General features: G+C 39.5%; 1 protein-coding gene and 1 long non-coding RNA gene across 3 annotated transcripts in view; one reads left to right on the top strand and one right to left on the bottom strand.

Annotated features, from left to right (window-relative positions):
• Window positions 1–18,789, top strand: part of swt1 (SWT1 RNA endoribonuclease homolog) — a 31,182-nt gene extending 12,393 nt beyond the window's left edge. For both annotated transcript variants that reach the window (XM_037771169.1, XM_037771168.1), the window contains exons 10-17: window positions 39–187; window positions 531–669; window positions 2,951–3,090; window positions 3,350–3,480; window positions 3,817–3,963; window positions 8,923–8,989; window positions 9,145–9,212; window positions 17,493–18,789. In XM_037771169.1, coding sequence (XP_037627097.1) covers window positions 39–187; window positions 531–669; window positions 2,951–3,090; window positions 3,350–3,480; window positions 3,817–3,963; window positions 8,923–8,989; window positions 9,145–9,212; window positions 17,493–17,601 — 950 coding nt within the window. In that variant the 3' untranslated portion in view covers window positions 17,602–18,789. The remainder of the gene's footprint in view (window positions 1–38; window positions 188–530; window positions 670–2,950; window positions 3,091–3,349; window positions 3,481–3,816; window positions 3,964–8,922; window positions 8,990–9,144; window positions 9,213–17,492) is intronic.
• On the bottom strand, window positions 6,447–16,893 carry LOC119489039. The gene is made up of 3 exons (XR_005207081.1): window positions 16,883–16,893; window positions 12,705–12,709; window positions 6,447–6,933 (listed from the first exon to the last, which is right to left on the bottom strand). It is a non-coding gene; the product is annotated as an uncharacterized LOC119489039 (long non-coding RNA).
• Window positions 18,790–19,319: the final 530 nt, after the last annotated feature.

Genomic DNA, 19,319 nt, shown 5'->3' with positions numbered 1-19,319 from the left:
TACTCATATACAATATGTATGTATGTAACTGATCACAGATAACAAGCGACTGAGCGCAATTGAGGATGAAGAGGAGACAAAATGGAACAATAGCAGTGTTTGTGAACTAGAAGTCTGCCTCCGAGACGTGCTGTCTGATGTGTTAGAGGTGGAGATGAAGGCCGCTTACAATGAGCTCTGGCTAGAGGTAACATTGGATTTTGGAATGTCACTTTATCTTTTAGACTATATTTTAATTACTGTTTCTAAAATGCATTTAAAACATGGAAAACTAATGTCTGGTTTTCATGAAGTGATTAAAGGCGCATATTTGGTTTAATCTTTGCATGAGTTCAAGGCATCTTGTTGGTCATCTTTGATCAGATTTATGTGTTTTGGGTGGAAAATTATGGATCAAATCTCCTCTTGTGTGCTAAACAGGAGTCTAGATGGCCCAGATTGACATTTTGAACGTTGCAATATTTTCACAATTTTTTTGCAATTTATTTTTCATGTTGGTGTTTGTTTATTTTATTTTTTTCTGTTAACAGATAGTTTACGTAAAACCACCCTGGACTCTTCGAGATGTCTTGCAGTGTTTGAAAAAGCACTGGGTTGCTGTCTTTGGGCAGGTTGTCCCACGGTGGATGGAGCAAACTGTTTTAAAACTCATCGACTTCTTCAACTCAGGTATGTAGGTGGAAGGGGGGAAGGGCTATTATGTATTTGAGTGGTTTTCAACGGTCTTCTAATGAGCACACATTTTTTTAAATGTTTTTTTCACCCTATGAACAATTTTTTTTAAATGATTTAATTATATTTTACCCTAGTTAAAGATTTACAGTCTTGGGTTTTTGTCTGGAATCTTGTTGCAGCTCTGACTGGCACCATCCTCAAGGTTAACTGAACACTATATATGAAAAATAATGTCTCCAAACAGACAATACATCAGCGTACAGTTGTACAATAACTTGAGAAATGTAACCAAAAGAACATAGAAAGTATTGTGAAAATGAATATGTAACACAGTGAAAAAAATAGCAATCTATTCCACAACAACAAGTCACTTTAGAAATGAGCTCTGTTTTAGCTTCTTTTTCTAGCTGCATTTCCATAAGCTGTGATTATTTCTAGTATGGCTTACATTGTGTGCAGTACATCAACTCAGGTGTTAACCTCTTACAGTGTTTTATTTAACATATTCTCTGTTGATGGGATTTGGGAACGCTCGATAACTTCATACACTATAGAGGAAAACATTTGAATGCCAGTTTCCTAGGAGCTGATTTTGATATTCCTTTGAATGTGAACAACAGATTTTGAGAAAAAAAACTATTAATAAACTTGAGATATTACGTGAGCTACGAGAGCATAAAATTTCATATCTGTGGAAACGGCCAAGCTGAGCTCTCAGAGGAGTTTAAATAACAGTTTTAAGACTGTAAGCCGAGCGTTTTTTGTCCTTTTATTCTTTCCGGACAGCGGTGATGAGATACTGAGTCATCCCCTGGATAAAAGCCACTGGGGTATGACGTGGTCAGCCCTGCACTGCGCTATAACCCTACAGAACTACATACAGAATTAGGTCATGTGCTAAAACAGGACACACAAATGTGTGTCAGAAAGATGCTGAGTTGTCCACTGCAGCACTCCTTGCCCCTGGATCTCAACACTGGATCTAATTACATCACGCTTACAGTGCTGAGTGTGTGTTTGTGTGTGTGTGTGTCAGCCTTTCATTCAATCTCTCTGTCCACCTGTGTGGGGTGACTGCTCCAACAGTGGCACTATGATTTTTAATCCTCACAAGAATGTTAATAGCTAAAACAACAGTTTTGCTCTGTTTATCCTTGATACACTAACATGATTCTGGATTTCTTGGTACCACGCAGCCTGGCTCTGTGCCAGGACAGTGAGAGTAGGGCGAGGAGAGGAGGAGGAGGAGGAAGAGGAGGAGGAGGAAGAAGGAGGGATAAACTGCATGTGAGGCTAAGAACAAATCTAGTAGTGGAAAAGTACTGCATGCGATTTTCTGGCAGGCTGTGAGTGTGTGTGTGTAGTCAGTTGTAGCTATTGCCACTTGTGAGGACAGACCTTTTACAGCCTCCTAAAATGTAATAAAAGCTGAATTTTAAAGGCCCACTATGCAGGAATTGTCACGTACTGTTTGTTAACACAACATTCAAAGATGACCCCCCCCCCCCCCCTCCCCTGACCGCGGTTGCCAGAACACAGCCCAGCGTACCACCTACAGCATCACATCCGGCTGCGAAAGGGAAAGCCAATCCCAGATTCACTCTTGGTTTGGAACGAGCTTTACCCGCTTTTAGCCTCGCTATATTTGCGTTTTTTTCGGTGCAGTGTCCGCCATTTTCCTTGCTTCCTCTTGGATGCATGCGGGCTACACACCCGGAGTACAAAGGCTGAAGCCCAAAAACATCCCAAACAGCAAAATGTGAAGAGAATAAAAAAATACAGAGCAGTGCCTCTGTAGATACAGACATCGCCACACACTTCTAGTGGGTCAAAAGTGATGACTGACAAGTATTACTTTGTCTATACTCAGTCTTTACATTGTTATTTTAGATAAATCCTGCATATTACACCTTTAAAGTTTGAGTTAGTAAGTTAGGTCAGGGCTAGAGAATGGTGTCACCTGTCATAGATCCCAGTAGATTCATGACGACAGCCTGATCCTGCTACAGGTCCAAGTGATGGCAAAACAGAGTTGGACTTACAGTAAGACACATGCTCACAGTCAGTCTGAGCTGACTGGTTTTTCGCCACCGTGTCTCACCACATCTTTATATTCATAACAGTTCTTCTCACAAAGTTACACACACACACACTAAACATCCTCTTCCCTTTTGCATAGGTTTACCAAAAAGGAACTGGCAACTGAGTGTATCTTTATGTGCATCTACTGGTACATATCTGATGGCTCATATCTGTCTATCATATCTTTACCCAGGTAAAACGGCGGACTATAGCGCTGCCTCCGCAGCCTTCCAAGAAGCTAAGGAGCTTGTGGAAGCATTCAGGAAGAGTTCAACCCTTGTTCCCAGTGCCATCTCCATAATGGACAACCTTTACAATAAGCTACATCCGCAGGTCAGCTAGGAGAAAAGTTTTAAGTGTGATTCATGCAAAAAATGCACAATAGATATTTTTCTACCCTGATTCTGTTGTGTATTGTGTTTATACCCAGATAGCACTTGGGGGAAATCTATTCTGTTTTAGATTTCAATGAGTTGATAATGATAACCAAAATGGTAATTACTCAGACAGCAGGATGCATTTTCATATTATACACAGGTTTTAATTTGACACTGTTGGATTTTAAAGCTACATCTGTCATCTGTGTGTGTAGTGGGAATCTCCTGCCGGTGATGTTGTCATGAATGATAAGGATGAAGACAAACAGCCCATGTCTGCTCAGGTCTCTCACCAGGAGGTGTGGGCTGTGTTTGAGAACATCTGGTCCTATGTTTTTCAATTGAGGTGGGTGGAACAGAGATTTGACAGTGCTGGGATGATTACAGAGAACATGACAGATTTACAGAAAAAAATGCCTTGATTTTTTTTTTTGAAAGAGCAAAGCACTTTGTTTATATTTGGACTTTATGTCACCTCACATGCAAAAGTTGTTTCTTGCTGCAAGAAGACACCATTCTGTACAGTGAACGAGGTCTCGTGCAACGCTTCTGCTGATAGAAAGTGGAGAGGAAAATGAGGAGAAAAATTGCATGAACAAAAACAACACTTTTGAGGTTGTTTATTTTGTTTTTTGTTCCACTCCGCTGACCCCTAAGGTCATTATTTTCTGTCATGTTTCAGCTTGGAAGTGTTCAATGCTCTGGGCTTTGACCCTCACAACATGCGGAGTGCTCAGCCAGTGGGAGGTCCCCCACCACCGCAGGGCGCCTTGGACTGTCTGCACAGACTGTCCTCCATGGTCTCACAGCTGCTTCAATCTTTCAGCAGGTATCTCAGCCCACACATACCACAGACATTCTGCTTTCTCTGCTTGTTGGTCACTATGTCCTCTAACATTTTATATTCAGTCTACTCATTTTGGTCATTTGTATTAAGAGGCTATACTCAATGTTTTTATATTAACAAGGAATCACATGACAACTTGTATGTGAATAGAGGTCGCTGATGGTGATGAACTCACAAAGAATTATCACCCGACTCTGCAGTTCCCCTCAGCTCTACAGAGCTTTATTGTGATTTTTAGCTCATTGTTTTAGTTTTTCTGGTTTTGTTTCACTCTTACCGCTCTTTTACTGTTGTTTTTTTAGCCGCAGAAGGCAGCTGTTTTCAGCAAAAGAAGCTCTAAAAACCAAATGTAAACTATCTGCCCAGCAAAGTTAGCAACTAGCCAGTGAACATAGTGGAGCAATTAGCAGCCAAAAACAGAGCTAAAAGGAGAGTGGATATTTGACCTACATTCGCCAGGTGACCAGAAACATGACTCCAAATGAAAGATTGTGTTGCCGGATGCGTAAATAGGAACTCACATGTTCGCCATGTCAACCTAAAAGTGATGATATGTCAGTGTTGTGTTCACAGCTAGTTTCTGCTGCCCCCAAGTGTCCGAAAAATCTGTAATTGCAAGATTTAAATGGCATAATCTCCTACCCTACTTTCTGTTGTAGCTGTGCCTTGTAAACAGAAGTTAAACTTGTTTGCCGTAGCTGTATACATATGCAAAATGTGTTACAGACATAATCCTTGTTTGGTTTAAAGAGCCTGGGCCCTTAAGCAACGGAATAAATTGTCTAAAAAGAAGTTTCTGAGCAGGAACTTGTGGCTCCTCTGAATGCAACATGCACCCCTCTCCTGCAGCACCCTCCATAACTATTGTGACGATCTCTGTTCACCATCCCCACTTGTCCATCTTTACTAAACCCTCTGACTTAACCTTCCTCATGCCTTCACAGGTGTGTCTCACTTTTGTCTCAACAGCCAGAAGAAGCCCCTTTAAACTGTCCTTCACTTGTCCTTAACCAGCCTACGCCTTCCTGTGTCCTAGTTATGTGTGTGTGTGTATATGTGTGTGTGTGTGTGTGTGTGTCTGTGTGTGTGTGTGTGGTCAGCCCTCAGGCCCTATTTGGCATGTAGTGTTAGTAGTGTTAATCTGCTTAACCTTGTAGCTTTGCCTTATCACCTTTCCCATGACGCAACAGACAGCGCCACACTGTAGCACTGTTTAGTTTCTCACAGTGCCTCTGAGAAGAAAAATGCTAACAGTTCTGCCTGAGATGTCTTCAGCTCCTATAGGCTTTCCCAGTGTATGCTTGGCCCTTCAGTGGCATCTGAAAATATTTGTATTTACTTACCTTTCACACAGATGTGAACACATCATCCAGCAGTCACAATGGTAATCACAAAGGGGCAAGAAGCTGAGTGGATCTTTGGTTGAGTGCAATGAGGAATTTCCACCATAAAGAATTGATGTCATTGCAAGATGACATATTGGTGGAGGTCTTTCGTGCTCTTCTTCGGTCTTCTTTGATGATTGTTTCTCAAGCTGACGTCAGTTGCATGTAGTCATTTCCTTGTAGTCATTTCCTTGTAATCATTTCCTTCGACTTGTTTCCTGTTAAGTTGGTGATGATTTGCATTGCTATTTTGGCAGGTGCAAGAAAACATCCCACAATTCAGAGCTCTTTCAGCTCTATTAATATAATATGACTACTTTACAAAGATGGCTAGACTTTAATAATTAGGTTACTCAAGTCTTCACCAGGCAGCAACCTCCGGGTCTGAAAAGTGAAGCCAATGCAGAAGTGCCTTAAACCTGCATTCTTTCTAACAGCCAGCAGGGGGCGACTCCTCTGGTTGCAAAAAGAAGTCTGATTGTATAGAAGTCTATGAGAAAATGAGCCTACTTCTCACTTGATTTATTACCTCAGTAAACATTGTAAACATGAGTTTATGGTCTCAATCACTAGTTTCAAGTCTTCTTCAATACAGCATGATGTTCATTTAGTAAATTATGGTCCCATTTAGAGTCAAATAGACCATAAAGCAGGTTATGCTTTAGGAGGTGGCTACCTTGTGGTTGACAGGTTGCTACCATGGCGTTGTCCGGTCTGGGAGTTGTCCGTGTTTTCGTCTTACAACTTTAACCCTTTTACAGTGTTAAGTTGTCAAGTTATGAAAGTTAATTGTAACATTTTGGTCGCCTAAAAATGTCTTATTCAGCGTTCAGTTGTACTTAGCTCCACCCTCTTGTGTCACTTCTGGTAGCAAAAAAACAAGATGGCAACAGCCAAAATGTCAAACTCGAGGCTTCGAAATGGCGTCCTCTAACAAATGGGTGACGTCACGGTGACTATGTCCACTTCTTATATACAGTCTATGCTCTTCACGATATATTTGTCCTGTTTGTTATTTTTCACTCTCTTTTACTCTCTATCACACACATTAAAACATCCCAACATCACACAATTATAAGGTTCAGTCAGGAGTCAGCACATTATTTATTCCCTGGATGGGATTCACTGTGACATTTGGTTCTCTTTGAGGGAACAGTAACTGAACTGACATCCAAAGGGCAAAGTGTCTGTTGATCCCTCTGTTTCATCCAGGTGTCACTCTGAACTCCCACTCCGTCTGTCTCAGTCTACAAAAACAGTATAGAAGACTTTTCCTTTGATTGTGATATGCTCTGGAAAATAACCTTAAAAATAAGTTATGTGACCATGAAATAAAAAATCTAATTGACACTTTTAATAAAGTTTCTCTCAGTTAGTTTAAGCAGTACATCAGCCAAGACAGATCACTTGAGATGACAGCTCATCACTCAACACTGCAGTTAAATGGCTGTGCTTCTTCCTCCTGCCATCCCGGTTTCTTCTTGTTGATCATAATACTTGTGATGCTATGTTTCCAGGCTTGCTTTATTCTGACGTCCTTTGTTTTGTTATCTCTTGGTTGGTTGTACTCCCCTCTGAATCTGTTGCTCTAACATCTTATAGTACAGAACCGGTTTAACCAATTAAAAATGGTGATAAGAATTGGGACAATAATGTTTTTAGCTACAACATGAGGGTGTTTTTTAGACATTTATCTCTGTAATAATGGGAGAGGGAAAGAAAAATGATGCTTAAATCTGGCAGTGTTTTCTCAGCTCAGTGGCTATAAAACAGACAAAACAGCCCTCTCAGATCATAACCCACTAAACACCTAAGTCCCAAGTGCACTTTATTACCACTTCAACCCTCTAGGCTTCTATAGCTCCCCTGTTTATTGTTTCTGTCAGTATATGACAAGTACAGTGGTACTTCATTACCAGATGTTTTGTCATATCTGGAAGGTGTATGTTTTGATTCATGCATGTACGTACTATGTGAGTGTTAGGCGATGTTTATCTTTCATTTCCTGTCAATGATGTCATGTTACAGATAGTACACCTGGAGCTGCTTGAAGCTGAAGTAGGCGAGATTGGAGCAAATATGATTAAAAAAAGTTATTTTTATAAAACGGTCGCTATATCCTGACAGTAGTACGTGAAACAGGTAACCTGAAAAAAATCATGTGCCTCTGTGTCCTCTGGTGCTCCTAACGGCAACTGCAAGATTTCACAGACCAGAGGAAAACAAGCAGTAAGAGCTGATCTGAAGTCTGTCCATCTGCTGTCTATGAGAGCCGGCTGTAAATCACTTGCGAACTCTGATCAAACGGTCAAACTAGGCAGCGCTGATCAAATATGAGTCAATTATATTATGTCAGTATATTATGTTACGTTAATGCCTATTTCTCGCCTCAAATGTTTTCAGAATCATCTTGTAATGCACGGTTTAGATGTAAAATGAGAAAGTTTGTTATAAAACAAAGCATTCGAATACTGATTTGGAGGTCGATTACCATGGCAACAGTTGAAGCTTCGAAGCATTCGGGTCAGCCCTACAGTACACTGTTTTGTCAATGCTCATTTTCATTTATACGTAAGAATCACAGAACCGCATTCCTTTGTATTCACAAATATGAAACGGATAATATATCAGATACAGGATTGCATTTGGAGAACAGTATCACAAATCAGTAAACCAAAGGAAAAAGAAAAATCATCGAAATAAAGGAAATAAATAATTTATTAAATAATAAAAAATGAAATTCAAAAGATAAAATAAATATACTAAAATGAAGGAGAGACAGTGAATTTTTTAATAAACTTTTTAGTACAACGCTACAATTATCAGCAGGAATCTGTGTATACTTCATGTGTGTGCATCTTTGCACATGTACACGCGTGTTGGGCTGCTCAAGTGCAGTTGCCCAGGAGACACACAGACTCATTTTCACATGCTTGAGCTGAGCTGTGACTCATTCCACGCAGGCGACCTCTCTTTATCTCCCTCTTACTCATTCTGTAGACACTAAATATGGATAATTTAGGTCTCTGTTCAAATCACCATTTTCTATTCCTCAGTCTTCACTCCTTGACTGTCATGACTTGCTTTCTTTTTGTCTGTTACTTTACTATTTCCCCCAGGCCGTCAGGGTAGCCCTCTAAAATGAAGTTATGGACTGTGGTGTGCGCTTTTGTGTGCATTTTGGTTGCGTGCATGGTGATGGATGGATGAATAGGCAGAGAAAACATTCAAGTGCTGTGTATTTATTTTGTGTTCAGACTAAAAGAGAATTATGTATATATGCTTTATGATTGTCTTGACTTAAAAACTTTCTTAAGAAATGGTTGAATCTGGAGGAAATGGGTAGCGGGACAGAAGAAATTTAAAGAATTCTTATTGCACTTGATTAAATTTACAATTTAAATGCTCTCTCCATGGTGAAAACAAAAGGTTGTTAAGTTCAGATTCACTGAATACAAATGTCTGACAAAATGCTGCATTGCGGTAATGATTGACTTTTCAAGCTTCACCTGGAAGAGAGGTCATTTTTTAAAATTTGTGTTTTTCTTCCACCCAGTGTCTTGTCCTCACCTCCTGGTTTAGAAGAAGTCCAGACGCTTCTCGGCATCATCCACTCTAATAAGGTTGGTGCCACTTCACAAGTTATTATTGGTACGACATTAGATGGGTGCCATTAATTAAAGTCATTTGACCTTTTGTTCACTGTAGTGGTCTTTGTTATGTTGAGCTCACCTTGACCTGTTCATTGTTAGCTCAGCTCATATGCATTGTGTTTCAGGTTGTTGACGAGGATTCCAGAGTGACAGCCAAAGACTTTCTCGATTGTTTCTCACAACAAGAATACAGGTAGGACACACACACACACACACACACACACACAATTATATTTATATATAAATATACACAAATATACATTTTATTTAGATTTCTCAATATATACACTTACATTACACTTCCCACATCACAAAATGTGGCCAATCCTGTCTAATAACCCCTCTCCAATGTAAAATGTAAATTCCTGAAACTTTAAATTATTCGTATAAATCTCAGCTATAGGATGTTTATTTAATATTTTTACGAAATTTATGTCCTCAGCCAGAAGATGACATTTTTCTCAAACTTTAAACAAAGACTACTTATTCATCATCAACAGCCATCACTGATAAATCTAAATTGTGCTTTTTTTGCGTGTTGTATTATGATAAAACGTGTTCTTATATTTGGGAGTGCCTATTTTTAATGGATCTGGTAGAACATTTACTAATGTTTTACTTATGAGTTTAGTTAATATTTTATTATCATTAACTGGTATTCCTTCATAGGCCTTTCTGTGAGACTGAGTCACACTCGTGAGGTTAAATAGTTTGCCAGTTTCTTATCTGCGCTCCACTTCCAGTGCTGTCCATGACACTGCCCATTCAGGAGCAGGGGAACTTATTTTCACCTTAGCTTGAGCTTCTACTGCATTTACACAATTGCAACTTCTGTTCCCTATTCCATACTCACAATATTGCTGGATAGCGTAGTTGAGAATTAATCCCTCGTTCATGCTGTCTGATTGGAAAATATTCCTTTTGCGGCTGTGGCTCAGAGGGTAGAGCAGGTTGTCCACCAATCAGAAGGTCGGTGGTTCGATCCCCGGCTGCTCCGGGTCACATGTCGATGTGTCCTTGAGCAAGACACTTAACCCCAAATTGCTCCCGAAGGCATAGCCATCGGTGTGTGATTGAGTATTTAGATAAGATGCTGATGGGCAAAGTTGGCACCTTAGCAGCCTCTGCCATCAGTGTATGAATGTGTGTGAATGGGTGAATGCTGACATGTAGTGTAAAGCGCTTTGAGTGGTCGGAAGACTAGAAAAGCGCTTTATAAATGCAAGTCCATTTACCATGCAAGTCCATTCTCCTCAATTTAGCCGACAGGTCCTGAACGAAGCTGATCTTCTGGTCTCTGATCTTGATTAATTTGTCACTGTGTGCCTTTAGTATATTGACTTAAGTCTGGTAGTTCCATAACTTCAAGATTATAGTACGTGGATATTTGGCCTTCTTCTCCTTGACACCAATCCTGTGGCCCCGTTCCAAATCCACTGGAGTCATTTTCACTCCTAATTCCGCCGATATCAGCATACCACCTCTTCTGGTAGATTGAGGATTCGTATGTTGCTTTTTATCATTCTGTTTTCTTGGGGCATCCAACTCAACCACCAAGTATTAAAGTTGTTCTTCCAGAGGATTTATTCTCTTTTCTTGTGAATCACACCTTGATTTTGTACGTCAGAGACGGGAAATTCCATTTTCTTGTCCAGTGATTCAACTTTAGTTTGAACAGATTTCACTTTCTGTTCAACTAACACCATCTTTGTTTAGCTGAATATTGCAGAACTGTTCATTACTGCCTGGCCTTCAAGGACTTAATTCATTTGATTGTCTGTGGTTCCAGTTACTGACAAATCGTGTCAAAAGTGTCAAATCTTTCACAAATATAAACTCATACTTGTTTAAAGTTTATCCACTCGCTTCCATACGTTTTAACATACAGGACAAGCCTAGAATTGGCTAAAAAATCTGTTATCACATTCCTTTGGAGGATAAGCACGTCAAACTAGTGAAATAGATCCAGCGGCGCCTTGGTTTGACATGTGCCTGCTGAGTTTGATGTAAGCGTTTGGCAACGACTTTATTCGAAATGAGAAATTTTGATTCCAAATCAAACAATCTCAAGTTCTCTGAATACTTGTGCTCTTTGTTGAAGCATGCCCGGGCAGGTATGTGTGTTGTTTATCCAGCGCCATAGCCGTTAGTTTGTTATAATAGCCCTCCTCATAGATATCCCCAGCAGAGCTCTGACAATAACGGTGGCCATGTCAACGATTCCAAACAATTGTCCCACTGGTTATTAACACATATTTCTTTGAAGGAATGCTTAATAGATCTTTGTACTTTTGCAATTTAATCTCCTCATATTTACCACCTTGCTGGCATATAATGGGACCGTGAGGCCCGCACACATCGTCCTGACGGGTCAGGATTTATCTGTTGCATGGACACGATTTAATGCTGGTTTCCTTTTCAAATGGCACTGTGAACTAGAGATAAATGTTTAGTGGACTTTATTGGAACCGTGGAGATTAAACAGTGCATGGACGGCTCCTGAATGGACTCCCATAAACTCTCATAAAGTTAACGAAGTGTTGACTTACCAAGCGTAGCCGAGATAACAGCTGAAGTGAGTTGTGTGTCACTTCACCAGGCTATTGTCACTGTCAACACGTAAATTATAAGTATCTTTTGGAAGGAGGTATTTGTATGTAGCTTGAGAAAAAGAAGGGCTGAATGTAAGACGACAAACTGACCTCTACCCCTTTCTCTCACCAGCTCAGGCAACACAGGCTTTACTTTTACACCTTCTCTAAGATTATCTTGTCTCTTCTAAGACTTAATATCAACACATACAAGTACACTGTTATCCTACTTATCCTGTTATTCTTGTCTGCTTTCTTCTGCTCGTCACTCCTAATATGACATGTTATGAGTGTTGTGTATGTATATGAATGTTAGAGATCATTGAAATGCTACTAAACTGTTTTAGTTAAACTATTGTAGTGCTGAAAATGATTGGTTGGTTATTGGTTAGTCGGTCAACAGAAAATCACTATCAATTTTAATAATAATTTTTTAAAGAAAAAGCATAAAACAAATGCGGATTCCAGCTTTCTTTTTTGTCAGTGAAGCTTTTATTTAAATTTTAGGTTAGTCAAACAACATATGAAGACAAAACAAACAAACAGACACACATTTCAATATAAACAATACAACTATGTTAAATAAAAAATATATATATATCAGCACATAAACATACAGAAACATATCGAGGGACGTCATCATTTGATATCCTATATATCCAAACTATGAACAATGTTAGATCAAATAATTGTCTTCCAACTCCTTACATGTTATAGACACCTATTTCCATCATGATATACGCGTGAAGCTAAATTCCTGCTGTATTTATGACAGTAGGTTGGACCTGTTAGCTTCCATGGAAACAAGTCACAGTTCTATGTATTCACCAGATTATTGGTTTTCTGGCCATTATGTGTCATCTCTTTATGCAGCTCCCTGATGATTTCATAATAACCTCATAAAAGACTTTCACTAATGGTATAGGTGATTTTGTAGCTCTTGATCACTTGAAAGAGATAATTCTGAATTAGTACAGTGGTTGTTATATTGATAACGATTATTGCATGATCATTAGATAACAAGAGTTACTCTGTTGCTTGGAATAGTGACATGAAACCATGATAAGACCAACAGTTTATACAGTATTAAAGACAACATCTGCTGTGTCACTTTGCGGAAGAGCTTTGCGAGCACTTACCCGTCAACGTCACTCCAGCTTTTTGTTCCACCAGGTCACCGCTGAGAGATAAAGTTAAGCTGAATGTGTTGTGATTGTAAATATTTTATTTGGTACATTCACTGTGATGTGATGTAGGCCTTTACTTAGCGAACGCATTATCTGTGGTGTTAAATATTTGATATCGGTGCTCAGCGCGGCGGTATGATGTCATCAGTTATATAAAGCCTCGGGGGGAGGCCCGTTCCAGGAGCATGTTCGGTCATTGGCAGGCAGCTTTCAGTACAAGTGGGCCTCAACAGCAGATAAGATTTTAAGAAATGAGTTATGTGTTGCTTATCAATCTCGATAACAAACGACTATTTTGGCTTTATAATAAAAAATATAAATGTATTTATACATATATTTATAAAACTACTGGCTTAGAAACAGTTATTCAGCAGTCGGTAAAGAACATGTAGACTTCAAAACTGTTTGTCTTTAGATACTTCTGCAATTTATGTGCATGTGCAGGTTTTAGCTGTTAACTTGTGTGTTTATATAAGCCCTTTTCTGAATGCCATCTTGATTTTGCTGGGTTTTTTTAAGAGTGGGTGGGAATGGAACAAAACAAAACCAATTTTGCTCCGTTTGCCTTCTGCTAGAGTATATTCAGGTCCAAGATATATTTGAAAATATGCAGCCTTGCATCTCTTTTTACCTGCTCGTGTGTCTGTTGATTTAGTTACACCTGGGTTCTTTTTCACCTGTGGATGTGTCATCAGGGTCGACGCCTGACGTGTTTTAATACGGCTTCGCTGTCGGTTATCACAGCTGAGCTGATAGATGAGAACAAATACCTCAGTTGTAAGATATCACCTCTCTCTTACATCGTGTGCTTGTGAAGTCAAGCCGGCGTGTTTTACCGTCAGTATTTAACTTGCATATCATTTCTTACATAATTCATTGACTCAGACACACAACCTTAAACACCAGCTCCTAATCCGTAGCGGTGACCCCTTTCAGCATTATCTTAAAGCACAATATTTACACATTCGTTTTATGTAACTCAGTCAAATAACCAGGGGGAAACACCAGACTGCTGTTTGAACAAACTAACTGACCTATAGGGAACAGCTCATAGCTGACTTCAAGAAAGCCTAAAGCCTTACATGAATTCATTTTCTGTTCTTTGTAATTTAAAGCTACACTGAAGAGAAACTGCTTTGTGTTTGATAAGACAGATCATTCACTCTGAAAAACTGATTATAGCCATGTTAGAAATAGAGGGGTAGACGTATAGAAGCGTTTCTTTCATCCTCTATTCCATAATATTACTGAAGTATAATACTGTTTCATCATTTACTAATGGGGCTGCACAAAAAGCCCTCGCAAGTCTTTGTAGGTCAAACATTTCATGCGCCACCTTGTTATCTTAAACTGGCATTCCTACGTAAGCCTTTCTGTGAGACTGAGTCACACTCGTAAGGTCAATGTTTTGCTTTCAAATGAAAGTCAAATGGAAAAATGACTTTTAAAAAGCCTCAGCTTTATGCAAACCATATTATCAAAGTGTTAAGATTTCAACTAGGGCTGTTAAAGTTAACGTGATAATAAGGAGTTAACGCAAATTTGTTTTAACGCCACTAATTTCTTTAATGCATTAAAGCAACTTGCGATTTTTAGGTTGTGGCGGGCTCAGTTTTAAAACTAGAGTGAAGATACCGAAGATACATCATATGAAACTAGAAAACTTAAGGAATCCCTCGGTACCAATCATGTCATACTAGCTTGTCGAGAAGGAGGTTGAATAACGCTTCAAACTTGCGCTAATTTTGGCAACGAAAAACTGGCATGGCCATTTTCAAAGGGGTCGCTTGACCTCTGACCTCAAGATATGTGAATGTAAATGGGTTCTATGGGTACCCACGAGTCTCCCCTTTACAGACATGCCCACTTTATGATAATCACATGCAGTTTGGGGCAAGTCATAGTCAAGTCAGCACACTGACACACTGACAGCTGTTGTTGCCTGTTGGGCTGCAGTTTGCCATGTTATGATTTGAGCATATTTTTTATGCTGAATGCAGTACCTGTGAGGGTTTCTGGACAATATTTGTCATTGTTCTGTGTTGTTAATTGATTTGCAATACTAAATATACACATATATTTGCATAAAGAAGCATATTTGCCCACTCCCATGTTGATAAGAGTATTAAATACTTGACAAATCTCCCTTTAAGGTACATTTTGAACAGATTAAAAATGTGTGATTAATTTGCAATTCAATCGTGATTTCATTCAATCGTGACAGCACTAATTTCAACACAACAGCCATCGCAGAATAATTGGTGTACATCGAAAGAAGGGAAGCACTGTTAATAAAAGCATAAAGAGAAAGTCTCAAAGCCCTCCTGCACATTATTCCCTACTATTGTTCATCTTTTGCTTCTGATATTGAACAGTAGATTGTGGGGACCGAGTGTTGGTCGCCATGGAGATGATCCATGTGTCCATAGCAGCATAATGTGATTGGCTTGAGGAGAACAGGAATCAGTTATGTCATCTCAATGTATCATGTGGTTCTATATTAAATTTAGTGCAAATCATTGGTCTCCTGGGGATATCCATTAACTACCTATCAAGCACACATATAAAGGCTGTTATGTAACACAGGAGAAGCACAGCTCTGCCTCTTTGTGTATACGTTGTCGATCTGGGTCAGTGACTCTGTGCACAAATCATGTGCGTCACTGACTGCGTTCAGAGATCCTTCCTGCAAGAGCTTGATGCTCTTCGTCCATAGTTGTAGCAAAGTAAACACGTTGACGGGAAGCCTTTCACACAGTCCATCTGTCCGTGGAGCATGCTGGAATGTGAAATCACTTGTGACTGACCAACACATTCTGGGAGTGAAGAGTCGGTAACACAACCTGCGATTTCCACAGGTTATGAAAACACAGATGCACTATTGGATGAGGAAGGGGAGTTGGATGGATGGATGGATGTAAAGTGAAAACAGGGAGCGTCAACAGCCGGCAAATACTGCTCTTTCTTTTCTCCTTCTCTCCGCCCTGTGGTTACATAACGTTCCAATGGAAACAAAGCAGAGGAGGAAGCAAACAAGCAACAAGCTCCCTCAGTGTCTTCGCTGCTAGGCAGCCGTTGCCAAGACTCTAGCAGCACGATTTGTGTATCGTGTTTGTGCTCACGGTGAAGAACGGTTGTGTGTTTTTGTCTGTGCATTCGTAACCGCATGGATGTATGTGGTGTTGTAGCCAGAAAAAAAATGTAATTCAGCTGGAGAAAGTGTGCGTAAATAGCTGTCATTGAGGCCCAGGGCCTCTGGAAGCTGCAGCCTGCACAGAAGCTCTTTTGTCGATTATGGACATTCTGTGCTGAGCATGATCAGCACATAGAAAGTTAACTCATCAAGATGTCTGTGTGGAGCGGTCCAGGTTCATCCACATAGTACGAAGTGAAGTTGTACAATTCTCCACTGGACAATTTATTATGATGTTCAAACGTTTTGCTGCTTTTATATATATATATATATATATATATATATATATATATATATATAACTGACCTAAAACCAGGGTATATAAAACCAACCAACAGGCTTTGGCTTTTGCTAAAACCCCAAATAGGGCAGCAGAAATGTCAAAATAAAAATAAAAAACGTGCACATGAAACCATATCTCTACGCCGGAGAATTTGTGCTAAACACAACCTGAAAGGCTGTATACCAGGGGTATTGACTTCTGTGACACGCTGCGGGAATTGTACAGATCTGTACATTGGTGAAACCAAGTAATTACTCCATAAATGCATGAAGACATAGAAGAGCAAACACAGCAAGTCAGGATTCAGCAGTAATAAGAATCACAGTTTTCAAGACTATAATGCACAAATCCTAGGCAGAGAAGGTTGATGGTATTAAATATTCATGACTACATAAGCAACAATCAAAGTTAACGTTTTGAGGGAAAATGGTCCTTAGTTGATATTTTATTCATTTGTATTATTTTTTTTAACCTTTATTTAACCAGGAGTAAAAACTCATTGAGATTAAAAATCTCTTTTCCAAGAGTGTCCTGGCCAAGATAGGCAGCAGCACAGTTACACAGTTGCAGACATAAAACAATTTAAAATGAAGACAAAGAGCAAATTACAGAATCACAAGGTATCGAAAAAAACATTCAAAACATCTACAGCCAGAAGTCTTTTAGAAGCACTTTAAAGATATTGAGTGAGACCAGCTCTCGAAGATTCAGGTCATTTTGTAGTTGAGTCCAAGAAGAGGGAGCAGCATACCTGAACGCCCTTTTTCCCAGTTCAGTGTGGACTTTGGGGACAGTTTATAGGATTAAGTCCTGGGAGCGAAGACGGTAACTTCCCGTATGTTTTTGATGGTTGCAATCTGCAACTTCACTGCTAGATGCTGCTGAATCTTACACATTGCACCTTTAAGAGTTTAACATTTAAGAATCTGCCAATCTCTTTTATCAGGATTGTGTGGGTAAAATGTGGACCAAACCCACAAGTCACCAGATTTAGATTAAAATATTGCTTAATGCAGACTGATGCATGGAAGCAGGTGATATTGCCTTTTTCCACCCACAGCAAAAGACACAATGTTCCAATTTTGGCAGAAATGTTTGTGTTCTTGTATGACTATAGTAACAAGATGATTGAGAAAATAGTTTTTTAGGGTCTTTAAATCTGTCCATTTGTCACGCACACTCTCCTGTATCTAATTGATCTCTTTGCTTGTGTTCCCAGGGAGAAGCTGAGACTTGGAGGGAACCAGTTAATGGAGCTAAAAGAGGCCCTGGATCGTTGTGTCAGTACCACGGGTCAACACATCACCTTTACCACACTACCGTGCTGATCGGCTCAGAATCAGAGAGTCTGCAGCACATCAGCTAAACAGATGCACTGAATAAAGTGATATCCTTTACTTGAAGCAATAACTACAATTTGAAGGTGTTTCTGCTTATACTGTGCCTCCAGTGATTGAAGCTGTTTACCTTTTTTTATTTCCATTTATAAAAATCACACATTGTTCTGTTTCCCTGAATGAATGGATGATCTCCATCATTCTAAAGGGCAATACATTCATCAAACAGCTGTTCTGTATTCAGAGTTCAACTGCATCAAGTATTGCTTTCAATATTCCCACTACTGCTACTTTACACCTGGTTCTCATATATCGTGCTAAATCACAGTTGAGCAGTGATTTCTCATCTTTCACCCTTCACAGGGATTTTTTTATTTCAGTTCAGCAAGTCTATAAACATTCATGCATATAAAATATTGTACTATTTTGTTAGAAGTGATTTAGTTAAATCACAGCGCTGCTTTCATTATTATTATTTAAACATTTATATGTATGCAAAAATAGATATATTTAGAGATATTTTTGGACCATATGAATGTGTGATATGCAACGATGTTTGAAGCTCCAGGTGTAGCCCTCGGCCCACTGTGACAACTGACAGACAGCTTTTTTTTTTAATGAAAGTCAACTATATTTTAACGTCTGTTCACTGTTTCTCAACCCAGATCCTATTAAACAGTTGGTTCCCATTATTTATGATTGTTCAACTTCACTGAATGCTTCAGTTCACTTGGCTTAAAGGGATAGTTTAGGTGTTTTGAAGCAGGGTTGTATGAGGTAGTGATCCATAGTCAGTGTATTACCTACCTAGATGACAGCCGGCACGCCCTCAGTTTTGAGAAGCAGACAGGAGTTACCGCACGGAAGCAAAGCAATGTACAGCTGTGGACGGGGCCGGCAGCAAAACGTAGTTCAGCCACCTAAAAGAAAGGCCCACCTAAAAAAAAATCAATATCTGTTTAAGTGTCTTTAAGTGTTTAAGTGTATGTGTCTCTATATTTAGAATATTTTCGCTGGTTTACCTTACATACTATTTGTATCTAAGAAAAGACTTTAATAGAGTTTAGTTTGAAAACCTGTTTTCATCTTTTGCTAGAAGAAATGTAAATAATGTGTGAACACAAAATATATTTTATGTAAGAGTTAAATGTTTACAAGAAATTAAATGTTTTGAAGTTTTGTCTTATCAGAGATTTATTGTTTTTATACGCTTCTATTGATCTATTACAGTATCTGTGATTACAGTATCTTAATCTTTTATAACTGCTTCCCTTGTTGTATTCCCTGCAGCGTTTAGGAGAGGCTTACCTGTGTATTACAGTACGCATGCTGAGTGTGAGTGCATGTGGTCGCATGTGTGTGTGTGTGTGTGTGTGTGATGACTAAGGGGATTAGAGCGCAGGTGACGCCAGCAGACAGGCCAAGATTACACCCGCTGCTGCTGCTGCTGCCGGGACACACACACAGACACAGAGGCTAAAGAATCAGACTTCACGCAGGTGTATTGAGGACAGGGGACAGGACGGGTAACGTGGGCCTAGAGTCAGTGAACCTCCTGTCTCATGAAATCATTGCAGAGTTGGACGCTACGCAGATGCAGCTGTTGTTGAACATTCTGTTCAGTAGTAACGTTGGACTCCGACCTTGACTTTTTGTTCCAGATGCATCTCTTGCGTCATAAGTTTTTAACTGTCATAGTAAAACCCACA

Source organism: Sebastes umbrosus, chromosome 5 (assembly GCF_015220745.1).
Source record: "Sebastes umbrosus isolate fSebUmb1 chromosome 5, fSebUmb1.pri, whole genome shotgun sequence".
NCBI lineage: Eukaryota > Metazoa > Chordata > Actinopteri > Perciformes > Sebastidae > Sebastes > Sebastes umbrosus.
This window is presented reverse-complemented; position numbering and strand designations above follow the sequence as displayed.